At 49.7% G+C, this 16,738-nt stretch overlaps 7 protein-coding genes across 7 annotated transcripts; 3 read left to right on the forward strand and 4 right to left on the reverse strand.

Annotated features, from left to right (window-relative positions):
* Window positions 1-2,012: 2,012 nt before the first annotated feature.
* BO88DRAFT_328167 (transient receptor potential ion channel family protein) lies at window positions 2,013-4,313 on the forward strand (the record flags this gene model as incomplete). The annotated part of the gene is made up of 2 exons (XM_025702546.1): window positions 2,013-2,385; window positions 2,452-4,313. The coding sequence occupies 2 exons, from the start codon at window positions 2,013-2,015 to the stop codon at window positions 4,311-4,313; spliced, it is 2,235 nt and encodes a 744-aa protein (XP_025568087.1).
* A 606-nt stretch (window positions 4,314-4,919) lies between these two features.
* BO88DRAFT_7167 (putative U1 snRNP complex component Yhc1) lies at window positions 4,920-6,518 on the reverse strand. The gene is made up of 5 exons (XM_025713079.1): window positions 6,287-6,518; window positions 5,997-6,098; window positions 5,810-5,938; window positions 5,657-5,734; window positions 4,920-5,585 (listed from the first exon to the last, which is right to left on the reverse strand). Exons 2-5 carry the CDS (start codon window positions 6,061-6,063, stop codon window positions 5,245-5,247), a joined length of 615 nt encoding a protein of 204 aa, XP_025568088.1. The 5' UTR covers window positions 6,064-6,098; window positions 6,287-6,518; the 3' UTR covers window positions 4,920-5,244.
* A 341-nt stretch (window positions 6,519-6,859) lies between these two features.
* Window positions 6,860-8,036, reverse strand: BO88DRAFT_399982 (uncharacterized protein). The gene has a single exon (XM_025705449.1). The coding sequence runs from the start codon at window positions 7,866-7,868 to the stop codon at window positions 6,879-6,881; it is 990 nt and encodes a 329-aa protein (XP_025568089.1). The 5' UTR covers window positions 7,869-8,036; the 3' UTR covers window positions 6,860-6,878.
* A 2,538-nt stretch (window positions 8,037-10,574) lies between these two features.
* BO88DRAFT_420743 (uncharacterized protein) lies at window positions 10,575-11,881 on the reverse strand (the record flags this gene model as incomplete). Its single annotated transcript, XM_025708460.1, has 6 exons — window positions 10,575-10,670; window positions 10,867-11,101; window positions 11,152-11,205; window positions 11,260-11,636; window positions 11,722-11,821; window positions 11,847-11,881. The coding sequence occupies 6 exons, from the start codon at window positions 11,879-11,881 to the stop codon at window positions 10,575-10,577; spliced, it is 897 nt and encodes a 298-aa protein (XP_025568090.1).
* A 220-nt stretch (window positions 11,882-12,101) lies between these two features.
* On the forward strand, window positions 12,102-12,569 carry BO88DRAFT_420744 (DUF3602 domain-containing protein; the record flags this gene model as incomplete). The annotated part of the gene is made up of 1 exon (XM_025708461.1): window positions 12,102-12,569. One exon carries the CDS (start codon window positions 12,102-12,104, stop codon window positions 12,567-12,569), a length of 468 nt encoding a protein of 155 aa, XP_025568091.1.
* A 1,831-nt stretch (window positions 12,570-14,400) lies between these two features.
* On the forward strand, window positions 14,401-15,288 carry BO88DRAFT_7188 (uncharacterized protein). Its single transcript, XM_025713080.1, has one exon. It carries the CDS (start codon window positions 14,599-14,601, stop codon window positions 15,109-15,111), a length of 513 nt encoding a protein of 170 aa, XP_025568092.1. The 5' UTR covers window positions 14,401-14,598; the 3' UTR covers window positions 15,112-15,288.
* Window positions 15,289-15,465: 177 nt separating this feature from the next.
* BO88DRAFT_420745 (actin-related protein ArpA) lies at window positions 15,466-16,732 on the reverse strand (the record flags this gene model as incomplete). Its single annotated transcript, XM_025708462.1, has 3 exons — window positions 15,466-15,528; window positions 15,587-15,901; window positions 15,965-16,732. The coding sequence occupies 3 exons, from the start codon at window positions 16,730-16,732 to the stop codon at window positions 15,466-15,468; spliced, it is 1,146 nt and encodes a 381-aa protein (XP_025568093.1).
* Window positions 16,733-16,738: the final 6 nt, after the last annotated feature.

Genomic DNA, 16,738 nt, shown 5'->3' on the forward strand with positions numbered 1-16,738 from the left:
TGAATTACTACTGGGTCAATGTGGCAGTAAGACCAGGAAGCGAGCGCTGATGTAGATCTCCTCGCACATACAGCACAAGACACGATGGACTGTGTCCTGTGTCCTGTGTAAGTCCATGTCCACGGCATTGCGATCACGACGAACAGCGGCAGACATTACATAGATAGATCCACTGACATTGAATTTTAACCTCTACGAGGCTGCAGGTTGCACCCCACAAGCAAGCACGGAGGATGATAATTTCGTAATGCCGTAGGAGGATGGAACCATTCATGATTGCCAGCCGTTTTTGCACCCCCGGGCGCCATAAAATTTGCTCTGGCCCGCCCAATGCTAGACAAATCAGAGTGCGGCCCGGCGGGTAAAGGAAAGCATAAGTAGGCATCCGCATTTGGCCAGACCCAACCCCCTGAGGGACGCGCGTGCACCCACTGGAGTCCGACTGAAGGTGAGCCTTGGGACTTGGGGCAAGAAAAAAAGGCAAATAATATGACTTCAACTTGGTACCGACAGACTGGCAGCAAAGCAGTCAGTTAGTTTAGTTCGTAATCAGGTAGACATTGGCTCCGATCATTCCTGGTGTGGCAGCTGCACAGCGGGACAGAGCCCTAATAGTATATGAGGTCGGCAGCTGAGCAGGATGAGTGACCTGCTCTCTTTTATGCTTTCTAACCTCCTATGAACCGTGTGATCATTCAGTGAGAAGAATTCAAGGAGAGTCTGATTCATGCGTGTAAGTGATTGGTCCAAACTGAGATCAATTCACTGGTCATTATCATCTGTCAACCATTCTTATTGTCTTGGCTATTGTTCATGATTACTAGTATTATTGTTCCTGCGTGCTTGAAGTACCACCATTACTACTACTAGTACTTCATCTCCATCCATCCCCATCCATCAAATACCGACCTGATACCGTATTGTACATACTCCGCCCGGTGGTGGTTCGACTCCACTTTCCCGTGACAGAGTGCCATTGAGACTTGTGATTGGTGAGATAGAGGGCGGCCCCCGAGCTGAGTCAGCGCAGAGGAGGGTCCCGGGCGGTTTCAAACCATTTCAAACCAATTCAAACGACAGCATTCCATTCCCGGCCGTCTCTCCTGCGACCCCGAAGAGCTGAAATCCCCTGAAGAAAATAATACACACACGTCCAACTCGCTGTGACTGTGTTGTGTCTGGTGTTTCTCGAAGGGAGGACGTCGCTTTCTCTTCTTTCTTCTCTCTCTTCCCTCTTGTCTGGATCTTCTTGTTACTTCTTCCTCCTCTTCTTCTTCTTTTCTTTCTCTCGTTGCATCCCTCTCTTTCCGCCAATTCGACCTTGCGCACCCCCCGTCTCCCCAGAGGGTGCGAAACACCTCTCCCCTCTTTTCCCTCCCCTTCCCGCTTTTTTTTAGGGAGACTCAGGCAACCATCTTATCCCATCTTCCAGTCCCCTTCCCCGTGTGTCGTCGTTCTTCCAACTCAACAACCACCAACCCCCCGGCCATACTGTGTGTCGCCATCCCACGCTCGCTTTTCTTGTTATTTCGACTTCCAACTACCACACTCTCTTGAAAGTCTTTATACTACTACTACAGTCGACACTCATTTTATATATCGCATCCTTTTTTTACAATCGTTCTTTCAAACCCGACGTAACCCCGTTTCATCCGCTCCTTTTGTTCCAGTATCCCGGAAAGCAAGCGCCCTGGGCTACCAATGACGTGGTGAACCGTAACCGCAACAGGATCCCACCCCCCATCGAGCGATAATCCTTACATACTACCCTATCCGACTCTTCCTTCTACGATCCTACCCTCCGCGATTTCCACTGCGGTACCACTTCCTCCCCTACAGCTTCCGCCGACTTCCTACACGACCGCATCCGGCCGCGCCAAGCTGGTGCTCTGGAGTACCACCTTATTGTTCGATCGACTTGATTTTTTATCCCCGCGTCTCCCGCACTGGTCGACGGGCGCCCTCGTTATTTCCTACGAATCGACAAGTTGTCGGCCACATAGCTTGCCAAAATGCGATTAATATCCATGTTCATCGGCCTTCTGGTCGTCCTGCTCAACTCCCCGCAGGCCGCCGCCACCAAGCTCATCGAATCCAATGCCCTGAGTATCTGCCAGGACAGCTCGAATTTCACGGCCACTTACTTCAGTGTTACTTTTACCCCCGGCAACCGCTCGCTCACCTTCAGCTTCGATGGAGTGTCTGCAATCTCTGGAAAGGTCACTGCAGAGCTCGTGCTCGAGGCCTACGGTATCCAGGTGTTGACCAAGACTCTCGACCCTTGTGAGATGGATCTTACTGGACTCTGTCCCATGAATGCAGGCACGATCGATGTTCCGAAAGCCGTCATTACCGTGCCTGAGTCGGTGGTCAAGTCCATTCCGAGTAAGTGATCTCCGTCATCGGCGGCCCCTTTGAGTGAGCCCTAGTTCACTAACAACCTGCGCTTAGACATTGCATACACCGTCCCGGATCTTGATGCCAACGTGCGGATCTATATCAACTCCACCACGACCGGTGAAGCCATTACCTGTGTGGAAGCATCCCTCTCCAACGGCAAGACAGTTTATCAGAAGGGCGTTGGCTGGACTACAGCCATTATTTCCGGTCTCGGTCTGGCTGCCTCTGCTATCACCTCTGGATTGGGACACTCGAACACGGCTGCTCACGTCGCAGCTAATGCGCTCTCTCTCTTTGGTTTCATGCAGTCTCAAGCAATGATTGGTATGACGTCCGTTGCAATGCCTCCGATCGTGGAGTCTTGGACCCAAAATTTCCAGTGGAGTATGGGTATCATCCATGTGGGCTTCCTGGAAACCATTTGTACATGGTACCAGCGCTCGACTGGAGGAACGGCTTCAACCCTTCTTTCGGACTTGTCCACTACGTCCGTTCAACTGTACAGACGCAAGCGCTCTCTCGATGACGAGCCCATTATCAGGAAGGCCACTGGGTATTTCAAGCATTGGCAGAAACGTTCGGATGCCAGTACCCAAACTGCCACGGATTCTAGCGTCATTGTTCGTGGTATTGAGCGTGTTGGCTTCAAGGCTGGAATTGAAACCACGAATATCTTCCTGACGGGTCTTATATTCTTCGTTGTATTCGTTGCGCTGGTGATGGCCCTTGTTGCTATTTTCAAACTTGGCTGTGAGGTCCTTGCTAAGAACGGCAAGATGAAGGGAGACAAATTCCAGGAGTTCCGTAACGGATGGAAGGTTGTCGCACGTGGAATCCTGTTCCGACTCACGCTGATCGGCTTCCCCCAAATGTGTGTACTCTGCCTGTGGGAATTCACCCGGGTCGACTCAGCTGCGGAGGTGGTTCTTGCTGTGATCATGTTCCTTTCGGTGGTTGCAGCGCTGGGTTGGGCAGCACTGAAGGTGTTGCGTCTGGCCAAGCGATCTGTCATCATGCACAAGAACCCGGCTTATATCCTCTACTCTGACCCTACCTGCTTGAATAAGTGGGGATTCTTGTATGTCCAGTACCGCGCAACTGCGTACTACTTCATCGTCCCGTTCCTGGGCTATATTTTGATCAAGGGCCTGTTCATTGGATTGAGCCAGCCCGCTCCGGTCGTGCAAACCATCGCTCTTGTCATCATTGAGGCTGGTATGCTCATTGCTGTCAGCGTTCTCCGGCCCTGGATGGACAAGAAGACCAATATCTACAACATTTCGATTGCCGCCATTAACTTCCTCAACACGATTTTCCTGCTATTCTTTTCGGATGTGTTCAACCAACCTGGAATTGTCACTGGTGTTATGGGTGTTGTTTTCTTCGTATACAACGCTGTGTTTGCTCTGGTTTTGTTGATCCTGGTCTTGATTGCATCTGTTTACGCCATCGTTTCCAAGAACCCCGACACACGGTACCAGCCCATGAGAGATGACCGGGGTTCGTTCATTAAGAACGGGGGTCAGTTGACCACCGAACTGGATGCTCTGGGTGCTACCGCCCGTGGGGACATGAAGGGGTCACCATACCAATCCAGTCCGTTCGAGGATGACAATACGTCCTTCTCGAGTGGAAACGGTGCCAGTGTTAGCCGTCAGAATCTCGAAGCCCCTGATGCCACGACACACCAGACCGCTCGTCATTCCCCGGTCTCGCCTGTCGACCCGTCTTTGCCGCTATTCCCTAGCGACAACTCGGCCCGCAATGGCCCTCCTGCCTACGATGCTAATTTCGGGCGTTCGCCGTCTCCTGTACCACGGAACTACAATAGCTCCCCCTTCCAAAACCCACATGCATACCGGCAACAAAACAACCCGAGCCCATGGCAACGGGGAGCAGGTTACGACCACTGAAAGACTTAATATGATTGCTTTCTAGCCTTGCTTGAGATGAAGTTATGGCTTAGTGCGGGCATGGGTTGATTCTTCGGGCCCTATTCTAGCTTTCCACTGACTGCATCCTCCCTCCCCCGCGCTATGTGCGTTTGTTTTTGCTTTTTTATATTGCGATTCCTCCCATTTGCTTGCCTATATGCTCTTGGCTACCATTCCTTGTCGTATACTATGATATACAGGAAAACTTCTTGTTTCCTTCTTTTCTTTCTCCCAATTCCTCTGGCTCTCACATCCGAATCCTTACCAAAGGCAATCTACCTTTCATTTCCTTCCTCCCCTTTTTTCTCTCTCGACTTATTTTCACCGCTGGCGTTCTGAAATACTGGATCTGGAGATCGGTACTTGGGTTTTGTGTGGACTACGTGAAGTGTTCCTTTTATTTTATTAGCTGGCAGGGGGTTTGTCTACTTGTCTGATCCGATATCCCTGTATTATTCTTGTGATTTCATCGTGTATGGAAAGAAATCATAATGCTATGCCTGAGTTGCATTGACATGTCATCCTAGAAATATAGAGTAGTCCATTGTAACGTGTTTATAACATTCTATGAAGATTATCGTAGCACTACTTTAAGATGTCTCATGGGTAGTTATTAGTACCACGCAACTCACATACGCATTATGACAAAGTACATAGAGAAATCCATCCATCCAATAAATCCTTTTATTCAAATTCTGTTTGATTTACCAACTTTTTCTTTCCTTTCAATCAAACAAAAGAAAAAGAAATATTGCATAACCGAATCCCCATAGATAGAACGCTGGTATGGAATCACTTGAATCTAGACAAACAAATAAGGCGAAAATAAGAAAGTAAGAACCCCCGTAGTAAACAAATCAAGCAACACATGATACAGATACAACATCAGATAAGATACTACTACCCACCATCACCGCTTATCACCCAATCCCGGAGGCGGACCAGGCAAACCGGCGCCCATACCGGGCGGTGGTGCATAACCGCCATCCTGTCCCGGCGGTCCAGCTATACCGGGAGTGGGACTGGGGCTGTATCCTGCTGGAGCTTGACCTGGGGGAGGAATCGGGGGAAACCCGGCAGCAGCAGCACCAGGGGGAGGGGTCGGGAAGTTGGGAGGGAATCCGCCAGGCGGAGGAGGGAAGCCCTGGGCGCCAGGGGGCATGTTGGGGAGAGGAGGGAGACCGGCAGGAGGGGCGGCGCCTGCTGGACCGGGGAAGGGAGGGGGGAAGGGGAGACCTCTTGCTCCGGGGGCTGTTTTCATTAAAGGTTAGAGAAATACTTCGGGTGTTGTTTTGGTTTGTGGGGGGTAGGTTGCAACGTACGAGGAGGCATGCCCGGCGCGCCGGGTGCGCCCAGAGGAGGCATTCCAAACGGAGGGGGAGGGAGTTGACCTGGTCGACCTGAGGAGAGGTTGTTAGCTTGTTGGTCGATGCAGTAGTGTGCATGTAGGTAGTAAGTGGCGATGCGTGACATACCAGGGAAGCCAAATGGAGGAGGGTAAGCACCCGGAGGAGCCATCGCGGGGTTCGGGACAGCCTGGCCTTCAGCGGCGTAGGACGACGTGATGGAGTCGATGACCGATTGGGCCTTTTCTTGTCCGATTTCTGGTGTCGCGTTAGCAGCACGCATTGGGGTGGTCTGAGGAGAATGGGGCCGCCGTACGTTGGTAGTATTCCAGAACGTTTCTGAGGTGGTTACGTCCGGCGTTGTGCGCCTTGCGCACGCTCATCGAGTCGTGCGTCAGGTAGACATCGCAGTAGTCGCCTATATTCAATTGGAGACATTGGTCAGTGGGGATGTGACTCCGGTAATGATGGCTGGATAGGAGGATGGAAGGAATTGCATGCGCGATGGACAAGTCCGCGGGTTGATGTGAAGGGGGTTGGGGGCGTCCTACAGAAGAGTGATCTCTTTGTCAGTATCAAGGGTCCATCAAAAGGTGAGTGGGAGACTTATATTTGGGCATTTTGGTGTTCAGAGAGCAACTGCTCTTTGCAAGCGAATTAAGCTCGAGTTGAATGCGCGCAGGTGGCGCGGTGCGCGTGAGAGATGGCTCGGTTGGAAGTGTATGGCGGTGTATTGGCTGAACTTGTAGCGGCGTATAAAAAGAGAAAGAAGCTGGAAAATGAATGGGCACAAATACCGTCGATGCTAGCTAGAGAGAAATCAATGGCGACGCACTGCTTGAGGCGGAGATCGCTGCGATATCAGGGCGGTCAGGTACGGCAATATACTGGGGAAGTGATGTTGTGGCCTCAGGCAGAGATGCATTTCTAACTATATCACCATGTTCACGTGTGCAGCGAAGGTCGTTGCAAAATAATCTGATAAGCTACTTGTCAGTCAATTGGTGTATGAATAGGATAAGCTGCGTAGGGATGGCCTTGTTATTATTAATCTTAAATCAGGTGCTATCTATTAAACAGATATAGAAGGTGAATGATTTACGTTCCCGTACTAGTAAGAACATGAAACCGTCTAATTTTATTTATTTATCTGACTAAATGCTCGTCTTTTTCATGTCTCCCAGCCCTGATCCTATGACTAACGAACATTAGAAATATGGGCGCCTCCACTATCCAGATGAGAGGTTAACATATGGGGAGCTCTGTACCGTGCCAGTCTGAGCGGGGGAAAGCTGTCATACTCAAAGATGTCTTCAGCAATTTCCAAGAGCAGCTCTGGCCACAAGGTGACATCTTTCTCAGACAACACCGGTTTTCTACCCACTAAGCGCTGGAACTCCAGCGTGACTGAAGGGCCTCGGACAGTTGGAGGGTCATCTCCATAGCACACTTCAGTAGTTGAAATCAAGTCTGGAATATAAGCTGTCCCAAATGGCGCTCCGCTGTTGGAAGAAACATTGGGCTTTGGGAAATACTTTTCGAATACTATACGCTTACTGTACTTGTGCACACTGATCAAGATCACGATCTGCACTTGCCCGTTAGAGTTATTTATCCACCAAGAGGCACCTTGACGGAGTCTGGGCATTGATTCTGCTACCGCACTCTCAATGACGATCCTTGGCCAATCCTTATTCCTAGGCTCTACTAAGGGATGGGACCAACTATCGTCAGCTTCTTTCACAGAACCAGTAGGGCCAACGTGCATGGACGGCCATAGGCCAGGGCGCTCCTTGACATTGAGACTCATGATCCTTAAGTGGGAGGTGATCTCTCGTCTAAATGCCATGCGAGCCACGTTCTGCCTTTGTATGGCGAGCTTGACAATAAGAGTTTCAATGTCTGGGAAGTATGTAAACCTGACTGGATAACAGAGCTGCTGGCGATTCTCAACCAACTGTTGGAAGTCTTGTTCAGATACAGAGCCTAGAGACAGGTATTGATCAATATCGTGCTCTTCGAGTGTATCAATGGCGGCTTTGATTGTCTCCTTGAGCTTTTCAATGCCTCTGAATGCCTCTGGGTGATATCTCCGGACCAAGGCGAGGTCGGCCGAGGGTAGAATAGTATACAAAGGTCCTGTTGATGGTGGGCATTCATTACGGCCCGAATCCGAGGGTTTCTCCATCTCAGATGAGGTCAGACTTCTATAGGATAGAGTAAAAGAGGAAAAAAGGGCCGAGGAAGTCATCTTCAGTATTTAGATGATCTAGAAGTGGCTATATTCGACGGAGTTAGCCGCAAGACACAGGCAATTCAATACTCAACTTAGGCAAAAGCTGATGTTTTATGGTTGTAGTCCGGACTGCTACTCCGCATATTCCTTTGGCCCCCAGCCCAAAACATGCCCTTACCGCTATACAGACCGCTCAGCACGGCAGAAACTAGTGAACCTCGTCGCAAAAATCTCGGATTTAGCGGATTTTGGAAACATACAGTCCCAGAACTTTGACCTGAGATTCTGTTTAAAAAGCATTGGGCGGTGGGAGGTGGCAGAATCATTTGAACTGTATACTTGTTGGATTATTATACTTCTATAGTTGCTTTCTACCCATGATACTCTTCGTCCGAGATGTATATCTCGGCTGTCGTATGGATTATTGCTATTACTAGCTGACATTTGCGTTTTGGATAGCTGAACTGTAGTTGAAGTTGAGCGATGCGCCGTAGACTAGGCTTCACCAAATGGCTACGGAAGCTGCTTGGTCGTCTATAGTTTACATAACAAAGCGCTCAATGTGCGATATGGTAAGAAGGCGACTCCTTGCTTTTATTCTCCGTTATATGATCCTGTTTTCCCCCCCCTGGAAGCAATGCGAGGAGGTGATTAAGAAACAGGCAGTAGGATAATCGGTAATATGAAATATATGGAGCAATTAGTGGAGTTAAAAGCATTACTACTTTTGGACCAGGTTCACTGCTGCGGTCAGTCATTGTGATATTCATGGTGTCTGCATGTTCAGAAGAATTGCATATCTTAGAAACCAGATTATTTTGACATGACAGACAAATACTACTAAGACTGGTATGCATTGCTGCACTGCCCAATGAGCCGCCCAACGGCCGATAAACGCAAGGGGAACTGTGTCAGAACTATGGGGTAGGACATAAGAAGATGCAGTTAATTTGTTGCCGTCACTACTGTATCCCCAGATCTTGTTGTAGTAATGGACTAGCAAGGGATTCGCAATGTCGTGACCGACGACTGCCTGAGCGACTCGCAAGGGACCAAGGGGCCAATGCGTAATGCCAGTTGCAAACCCTCGAAATGACTACAATGAATGATCTGGTGTATCATTATGTGTGCTGTGACTCGATCATAGAGAAGTGGCAAGATAGGAATGTTGGGAAATACGAGGGAGGGGTCACGACACCGGACATGGTTGGGAAAGAAGCACACGAGCGACCTAGTCAGGCGGTGGCCGTGTCCAGAAGCATGGAAACTTCGACGACCTCCTGGCCACGTCTCCGGCAAGAAGGAAGCTGAAAGAAGGGGTGCATCCTGCACGGAAAAATTACTCGTACGTCATGTCGCCGGTGGTGGCAGTCAGCCGGGAGTGATGAGTGATGAGACCTGCATGGCTAGGATGCTCCGGGGTCGAAAATCCGGGGAAGCAACGACGTGTCCTCCAAAAAGTTCTTTGCCGTTTTCCTTTTTGCCTCGGGAACCAGAAGCGGGTTTGCAGGAACGACGGGAATGGCGGCCATTTGCCGGTCCAACCGGCTCGGTTGATGTGGCCATTCAGGGGCTGAGATGATGAGTTGCTTTGTTAAGATGACTGTACCCCTGACCCCCTAAGAAAGGAGATGCAGTCCGTGAGCGCTTCACTAGTGGAAGTCGTTGGTCCTTAGCATACATTTCATTTGACTAATGGTAATAGTCCTGACAGGTGGGGGATGATGAGCAGTGTAGAAGAAATCACGATGGTCGGACTGTCGGAGTGTGATTCGTGTCATTGAGGCATTTCTGGTCGACTTCCCCTCTCGATCGTTCCAGATTTATGGAGTCATTTTTCTCTTTTTGGAGTGGCGCCCCCCTCGGCAGTCTGTCTGGGGAAGCTGTCCTGCTTGGGTTTAGCGCGGTGGATGGGCAGTGGGGTTCCTGAGGCATTCTTCAATTTTCCGTTTGTGCCGTTCAGATCTCATGACAGCCAGGGGAGATCCCTCAAAATCCAGTCCCCCCCAAATTCCTGCCATTGCCCCATGGCCAACGCACACCGGCCAACATCATACGAGTAGTAAACGAATTTCAACCAGCCAACACAGAAAGAAACTGGGGCGCAATGAGGGACAGTCAGATGGGGACCCGGATGATGCGGTGAGGGGCTGTTGTTTGATGATCTCCGCTAACCGTCTCCATACTGAAAGAGATTTCTGCACTAAAAATGGTCTCGACCGGTAGTCCCGGCAAAGTCTTAGTCACTCCCAGAAGGAAATCCCACGCTGCGCACCGGTCTTGACTTTAGATGTGACTTTCATGTAGAATGCCATCATCATCGTGCATACGGAGTTGGTTGGCCTGCCCCTTTGAGCCTTTAGCATTGGGCTTCTTCCCCGGTACCTGCCTTTCCAGTAGACGCCGTTCAATATGTAGGAGTAAGTCTGGTTAGCTGAGATTTGTGAACCGGGACTTGACTGGACGATGCCCTTTCGCCATGGTTGTAAAGAACAACACCCCCTCGGTACTCTCGGGGATCAGAGTTTAGCCATTAAACTTGACGCTTCCAATTTCAGATGCAGCACGAATAATGATGCAACTGTGCTGCTGCCGGTTTCAGGTAGCACCGGGCCTAATAGTTGCGGGGAATAATAGTCATGGACTGGTAGAATATTCTTACCGGTTGACCGGCTGACGGTGAAGCCACGAGGGCTTGCCTTGAATATTGGGCATTACGGGATAGCTGAAGGGATAGTGCAAGTGGACAACGAACTCTTTGTAGCGCAAGAGTTCGTCAGTTACTCAGTTTAGTTTCTCTTGCTGGTACCGAAAAGAGTAAGTCCATAGGCAGTCCTGCCAAGCTAATAATAACAAGTCATTTTCTATCTACGTACGTGTTAGTAGTGTACCAAGTAGAAACTATAAACAGTAATAGAAGACTATAGACGGGCTGTGTATTACTTTGTACATACATCCAAGACCAAGGAAGCAGCATCAACTCAGCCCCGGGCCCAAGCATACCATAGCCCCTTGGATACACCGAATTATTGCTATTATTGATGGCGAAATTGCGAGAGTCTTCCCCCTCATTCAACAGGATCGACCCAAATAGAATCAGAACAGGCCGCACGCAATGTGTTGGCCGATGACGCGTGACCGACTCAGCAATTTCCATTACCCCCAGGAAACCACCAGAGCCAGCCCTCGGGCACTCCCATGGCTTGTGATTGGCTGTAGCGCCAATTTCTGTTACGTTTCGCCACGCCTTGGATTGGCGCCGTGCATGTCAGATGATCGCACAGAAATTCTTTAAAGCAGCCAGGATAGGCAGGGGCGGTGGGTCGATTTTGACCAATGATACTGTTGAAAGAGGGGACGGGCGGACAATGATTGGCCGTAAATGTTGCACGTTTTGGGTGCCGCCCTAACGGGGTGAAAATTTGCAGGGCTGAAAGCAGCGGTGATGATGGAGTAGCGCGCGCATAACCGCAGAATGCAGAAAGAGGGAAGGTTCAACCCAGTCACTACTAGTAACGAGTTATTGGGGATGAAATTTTCTGGGCAGCTCCACCCCAGCCAAGCGTGACCCTGGCGCGGTGCCTGGAAATGGAAACCACGCAGTGGCCATGGTGCAATCATGAGTCTGCCTGCCGTCACGAAGGGGGGCCGTCCTGACTCTTCCCCCGGTAACTCGCTGGGCCCGCCTCGTCTGCGTCCAACTATATAACTCCTTCCCCGCTGCGAGGTCTGGTTCCAGGCTATAGAAGTGGATGCTCATCAGCTCCAGTTTGAAGAGTCATTCATACCACTAAAAAAGAAACACACGAGGGAAATTTTTTAGTTTCTCCTCTCCTTTTTTAATAGTCTCGCTCCCAGACTGCTTCTGCTTTATTCCTCTCTGTCTGACTGTCTGCCTACTACACCTTCACCAAACAAACAAGATTCTACCACTTTTCGCGAATCACTCGACCATAGGTCCCCATTGCCTATCACCTCGTCTCCAATTGACTCATACTGCGTCTACATGTTTATTACGCCATTATCGCAAATCGGATTGAATTTCCGCGTTTCGAATAATTCGAGTAATTCGATATAGACCGCGAGTTTATACTTCCCGCATCGCAAGCGCTTTTGCACGCATCCTCAATAACATCAACAAACACCACTCTACTACCTACCACTACCTATCACAACTCAATCACCATGCCTGCATCAGTGAATTACCGTGTCGTTGAACCGCATCCGTCGGTCCCTCATACCAGCCGCCCTGCTCTGCACACGGCTCGCGGAGGCGCTGGCAATGTCATCAACCTGAAGGGCACCAAGACCACCGACTCTCGCTCGGCTACTGGTCCTGCCTCTTTGACCCGCTTGGACTCGAATGTCCCCAGCACCTTCAAGTCCGGTCGTGGCGGTGCCGGCAACGTCCACAGCAGCAGCGAACGCGCCATCTTCAGCTTCGACGAGGAGCTTGAGCGTGATCTCCGCCGTGCCGCTCCCGTCTACCACGTCGGCCGTGGTGGAGCCGGCAACATGGTCTTCAGCGACGACTCCTCCAGCACCCTCAGCCGCAAGTTCTCCGGCAGCAGCTCGAGCAGCTCCGGTTCTGCTCGTGAACGGGCTCTCCGCGGTCTTGAGAAGGGCTGGGGCAAGCTCAGGGGCATGGCATAGGTATGAAGAGTTAGGGGGGAGTGAAACTGGGTTTCTTTCCGACCATCTTCAGCGCCATTTCTATTGTGCCTATTGCCGCCTACCAGCGTTGCATCACCAGATCATGACTCACGACTTACGACCACCAAAAAAGTTTTTGTTTTCACTGTTCGATTCGACCTTCGAAGATTGCTACCTGCACCCCAATCATCTCACTCAACTACGCCTTTAATCCTACTTTCTCTTTTCAACACTCGATTGAATCAAGGGGTCTATTGTTACCCCTCCAACTTCAGCTCTCTTCTCATCTTTTCTTTTTTTTCTATTTTCAACCTCCACATCAACACTTTTCAACATGATACCCCTTTAGCCATGGTCTCGTCTATATGCGCGGACATCAGCATGGCGTTGACATTGCCCTGTTCACTTGTTCCTTTGTGATTTGTTAGGACAATGACTGGATTTTGTCTTGTTTACAGCATAGGATCGATCACTGCATCTCCGTGCTTCACTACCACAGCATAATGTGTCACTGGCCAATAGAGCCAAGATTTCCCATGTACCCTACTAGTTAAATGTGAAATCAAACCAAACCAAAACAACCCCAACAAAACCAGATTCTGTCCGATTGCGTACAAAGTAGTAGTAATAGGTTGTGACCCAAGTAATGTTGGTCACAAATTGTGCAATCTCACGTAATGATGCCGAAACCGTCCGTTACACAAAGGTAACCACAATTACCTCACCAAAACCCTTGGAGCCGTGGAGCGCATCGTCAACGACTGTACCCGAACCATTTCGATGCACCATCCCTTCAGCAAATGACGGGATCTCCGGTTTTTGATGTCGTGACTTGACATCATCAAACAATTCAATGACACGACTTGCCTTTTTCGACAACAAACATAAAATGTCTTGACAATATCATTCTATGCCAGGGTTACAATGACGCCGGCCACCTACATTACTATACTCTTTGGAACAGTGGAGTTGGGTTGGGTTACCTTAGGTTAGAACTATATGAAAGTGTTCTAGACTTTCTTCTTACACTAACTAGTTGCATTGGAGGAGGAAGAGGTAAATAAACGCGCGTGAATGTTTGGTTCGAGACTACTTATGCATGTGGCTGGCTAGTTGACTAGCTAACTGTTTGTTGTACACTTGCTCGATCACTAGTAGATATTTGGCACTGCGTGAATATTCCTGGTAAATAACCGGATTTTCGGCTCTGCTGCCTTATAAATTTACTATGGCTGAAACTCCCCTGGAGGTACACTATGTTGTCTTCAACAGTGCATAGGACAACAGGGCAGCAAAAGGCAATAGATTGTATTCGGGAGTAGTTATAGAAATATTAATGCAGTGACTAATCTATCTAAGCTTAGCGTGTCACATGAAGATGGGCTTGACTTGAGGTTGAGGTGGTGGTTGTGGTTTCTTAACTTAGATGTCGGCGTGGAGCTAAACGCTCCTTCCCCAACTAGTAACTGCCTTATCCTATTACCATCCATCTCCCTGCTCATGCTTATCACTAGCATTACAGCTTCGCTTTCACTGAAACGCATATATTGATCATCCACCAAGGGCCTAACTCTCTCAGTTGGATAATGATCAAGCCTACTTGTAGAGCAGAAATACGCTAACGGATAATTCATCCGCGTACCTCAGCATGCATACTTGGACGTGCCGATTGCCGCATTCCAACACCGTTGAATGATGACCATTACTCTGTCGATATGTGCTTCCCCGCAGAAGCAAGTTACTTGAGGAGTTTATGCCGAAGATTATGTTTCTCTTAGAAGCCTAGACGACGTCAAATGAGCGAACTGCATGCTCCAGGAAAGGTGGATAGTTGTACCACTTCCACATAACAGCATGTACGAGATTGATTCAGGAACATGCATCTGGGTAGGATCCGCACCATTCTGCCCCCAGGACATGGCAGACTATTGCGATACGATGGAGACCCCCACAGGGGCAGTGAATACTACCCGAGACCATGATATAAAGGATCTTCTTGATCTGGGATATATCACACAAGACTGTTACGATGACTATGGGGGTGGCTGTTGGGATGACGGATGGAAGACTCTCTGGTGCGAGGGGGCGTGGCCTCAGTGTAGTGGATAAAGACAGGCCCCTAAAGCTTTGGTTGATGGTAGGTCAATTGAGAATTAGTTTTTATTTTCCACTGTTCTCTTTAATTTTTACCTATTTTAAATTTATTTCTTTTACTGGTGGTAACGATCAGATAGGGCTATGTGGAGGGGGTTTTTTTTTGAGCATCTTGTGTCAATTGCGGAGCTTCCAGGCTCCAGGTTACTTTGTCAACGGAGATGGTTTGTTGGGACTCGTATATTTTCATCTATCCATCCAATATGTACACAAAACTTCAGAATGTGGCACGCAATTTCAGCGAGAAATGAGGAGATATGAGATAAGACAGGATAAAGGTGGAAGAAGTAAAAGCAAGATAGCATCTAGATTCATGTCTTTCCTCGTAATCCGGGTACATGTCGCTAGGTATGTATGGTTAGAGGCTAAGGGAAGCAGCATAAGATAAGGGTAGATGTGCTAGTGAGCTCATCCGATGTGGAATAGACACAAAACACCGCTCATGGAAGATGTATCTCGCATCAAGATAGTTAAATAGTGGAAGGGTGAAAGCGTAGTATGAGTGGCAGATGGGTATGGCAGCTTGAATAATCGAGGCGAACAGAAAAGAGGGGTATCTATTAAAAGCTGCTGCTGACCATTGTGAGCATCACCATTGATGTCTTTTCTAGCTAGTAGCTTGCATGTTCAGTCTTTGCAGTGAACGTATCCTGTCGCGGAGTGTGCGAGCTGCAGGCGCGGAAGTGGATACGTCGATCGTGCAGGTTCCTGATATTGGTTTCATTCGAGAACGCAAGCACCTCTAAGCGAACTTCCGGTGGATGATCTCGGGGTCTTCGTGCCATTCGTCTGCGCTCACCCACATCTGTTGAAGGAGTTAGATTAATGGTCCATGATTTTAGGGTGATGAGGTGGAAACCTACCTTCCGGAAGGTGCTCAAACCAGCAAGAATACCACCTCCGATCCATGTCGTGTACTTCCGTTCCGCGGGGGCAGAGATTCGGATCTTCATATCCTCCACGGCCAGACGCTTAATCTCGCGCATCAACCGGTCCGGGAAATTCTTGCACAGCGTTGATCCACCAGACAGGACGATGTTGAGGTAGAGCGACTTCCGCAAATCGAGGTCCGTCCGGGTAATGGCGTCCTGCACGATTTGATGTACACCAGGGTATTCCAAGCCAATAAGTTCCGGATCGAAGAGAATCTCGGGGGCGCGGTAGCGTTCTTGTCCGATCTGCCATAGTTCGACATTAGCAAGCCCCTCCAACCCGATCACCATAACGTAAGGGGAAAGTACCTTGATCTTATGTCCATCCGGCAGCGCATAGTCGACGGACTTCGTCTCCGACTTGTGATAGCTATTCATCCAGTCCTTCTCCTCCCGCTTCGGATCCAGCGAAACGTAGCACACCTTCTCCTTGATCATGCGGACGACCTCCTTCTCCGCACTGGTATGCAGCACATGTCCATTCTTTCGTAACAGTAGTTGCAGCTGCTCCGTCACATCCCGACCCGCGACATCAATCCGTCGTATACTGTTCGGGATCGCGAAACCTTCAAACACCGGTACCGCATGGGACACACCATCCCCTGAATCGAGAACCACACCTGTTGTCCGACCAGACGCGTACAATGACAGCACAGCTTGAATCGAGGTGTACAGCGCCGGAACGTTAAAGGTCTCGAACATGATCTGGGCGGCAGCGTCGCGGTTCTTGCGTGGGTTGAGCGGTGGCTCCGTCAGGAGCACCGGGTGTTCCTCCGGCAGCGTTTTCAGCTCGTTCTCGTACACATAGTGCCAGATTTTCTCCATATCATCCCAGTCTGTTACGATTCCATGTTCCAAAGGGTAGCGAATCTTAAGCAAGCCGCGCAATTCTTGAGCTCGTTGTCCGATAAAGACGTCGCCTTCGAGACCGCCGGCCATCACCCGCGGATGTTTGGGCCGGCCCACGAACGAGGGGAAGTAGCAGGAGGGGATCTCCTCACCAGCAAAGCCGGCGCGGATGGTCCCGCTGCCATTGTCGATGACGATCGGAGCGTTGTGGAGGGTGGCCTCTGCCATTGCGTG

The sequence above is a fragment of the Aspergillus vadensis genome, assembly GCF_003184925.1.
Source record: "Aspergillus vadensis CBS 113365 unplaced genomic scaffold BO88scaffold_1, whole genome shotgun sequence".
Taxonomy (NCBI): Eukaryota; Fungi; Ascomycota; class Eurotiomycetes; order Eurotiales; family Aspergillaceae; genus Aspergillus; species Aspergillus vadensis.

Coding starts and splice junctions, on each gene's coding strand:
- BO88DRAFT_399982 (XM_025705449.1), bottom strand. CDS start 7,868: ATGGAGAAACCCTCGGATTCGGGCCGTAATGAATGCCCACCATCAACA.
- BO88DRAFT_7167 (XM_025713079.1), bottom strand. CDS start 6,063: ATGAGCGTGCGCAAGGCGCACAACGCCGGACGTAACCACCTCAGAAAC. Junction 5,735..5,809: donor TCCTCCATTTGGCTTCCCTG/GTATGTCACGCA, acceptor ACCTCTCCTCAG/GTCGACCAGGTCAACTCCCT. Junction 5,586..5,656: donor CGCGCCGGGCATGCCTCCTC/GTACGTTGCAAC, acceptor TAATGAAAACAG/CCCCCGGAGCAAGAGGTCTC.
- BO88DRAFT_7188 (XM_025713080.1), top strand. CDS start 14,599: ATGACTATGGGGGTGGCTGTTGGGATGACGGATGGAAGACTCTCTGGT.